The sequence below is a fragment of the Blastocystis sp. subtype 4 genome (assembly GCF_000743755.1).
Source record: "Blastocystis sp. subtype 4 strain WR1 chromosome Unknown seqid_0993, whole genome shotgun sequence".
Lineage (NCBI taxonomy): Eukaryota > Bigyra > Opalinata > Blastocystidae > Blastocystis > Blastocystis sp. subtype 4.
In genome coordinates this window covers 1-1017 of record NW_014568554.1, presented here as the reverse complement: position 1 = coordinate 1017, position 1017 = coordinate 1, and the positions used below count along the sequence as shown (strand labels likewise).

The window sequence follows — 1017 nt, the reverse complement described above, 5'->3', positions numbered from 1 at the left end:
TGTGTTTGATGCTACTGGAGTATTTGGAGTTGAAGACTGTTCTACTGTTGTTGATTCTTATTCTTCACTATCGTCAAATAGGTTGTCTCACACTGCCGTGGCCAAAGTCATGGATCTGAATCCTTACACTACTGATACTGTTCCAAATACGATTGGAACCTATATTGAATGGACTGTTGAGAATCTGGTTGGAAGCAAATGGAACTCATTCAACATGGTTGGTTTTACTAATATCTCTTGGGGTTTCACTATCAATGGTTATTATCATCCTAACAATACTGCTGAGGAACCAGTCATGATTTTGGATTTGGAGAACACAACAATCACTTCTCGAACAAAACCTCAAATCCCTGTGTCTATCTCAATGTCAACATTCAGAAAGTATCGATGGGAGATTACCAAGGTTGGAAGTGATTCCATGTCGCTGGCTTCGATTCATATGGCTTATTGTAAGCCTGTGGGAGCAATATGTGCTGGAGAAGGAGCATATCCTTCTGTGAATGAAGGTGAGATGTCTGTGAAGAATTGTGGATATGGATATCGTGGTTATTCATATCGTGAGTGTAGAAATGGATCTTTGGGTCCTGAAGTGACTACTCATTGTGTACTATTGCCACCTGAGAATGTTCGTTATTCCTCAACAGGATTCGTATTTGTGATTGGTCAGACTGTATCTACTGGTATTCCATTANACATTGCTACCAACTGGGAGATCAGTTCCCAGTCTCTTCCAGCTGGATTGTCTTTGAGCTCTACTACAGGAGAGATTTCTGGAATTCCAACAACAGCCTCTTTGTCTGTCACTTACTCCATAACTGCTAGAAATGCAGCTGGAAGTACTTCAGTCCAGATATCAATTGAGGTAATTCCAGAGTATATCTTCTTCCCTCAAACAAGCTTCATCATTGGTGAGGGATTATCCTTCTCATTGACTCCCACACTTCAGAGAACAGCTGTTGTGTCTGTGTTCTCAGGATCTCTGCCTGCTGGTCTCACTGTTGATGCTTCAACTGGAGT

At 41.4% G+C, this 1017-nt stretch overlaps 1 protein-coding gene across 1 annotated transcript; it reads left to right on the top strand.

Moving 5' to 3' along the window:
* Positions 1 to 214: 214 nt before the first annotated feature.
* Positions 215 to 1017, top strand: JH06_5863 (cadherin domain-containing protein; the record flags this gene model as incomplete). The annotated part of the gene is made up of 1 exon (XM_014669167.1): positions 215 to 1017. A coding segment is annotated over one exon (803 nt), but the record flags the coding sequence as incomplete, so codon positions are not given.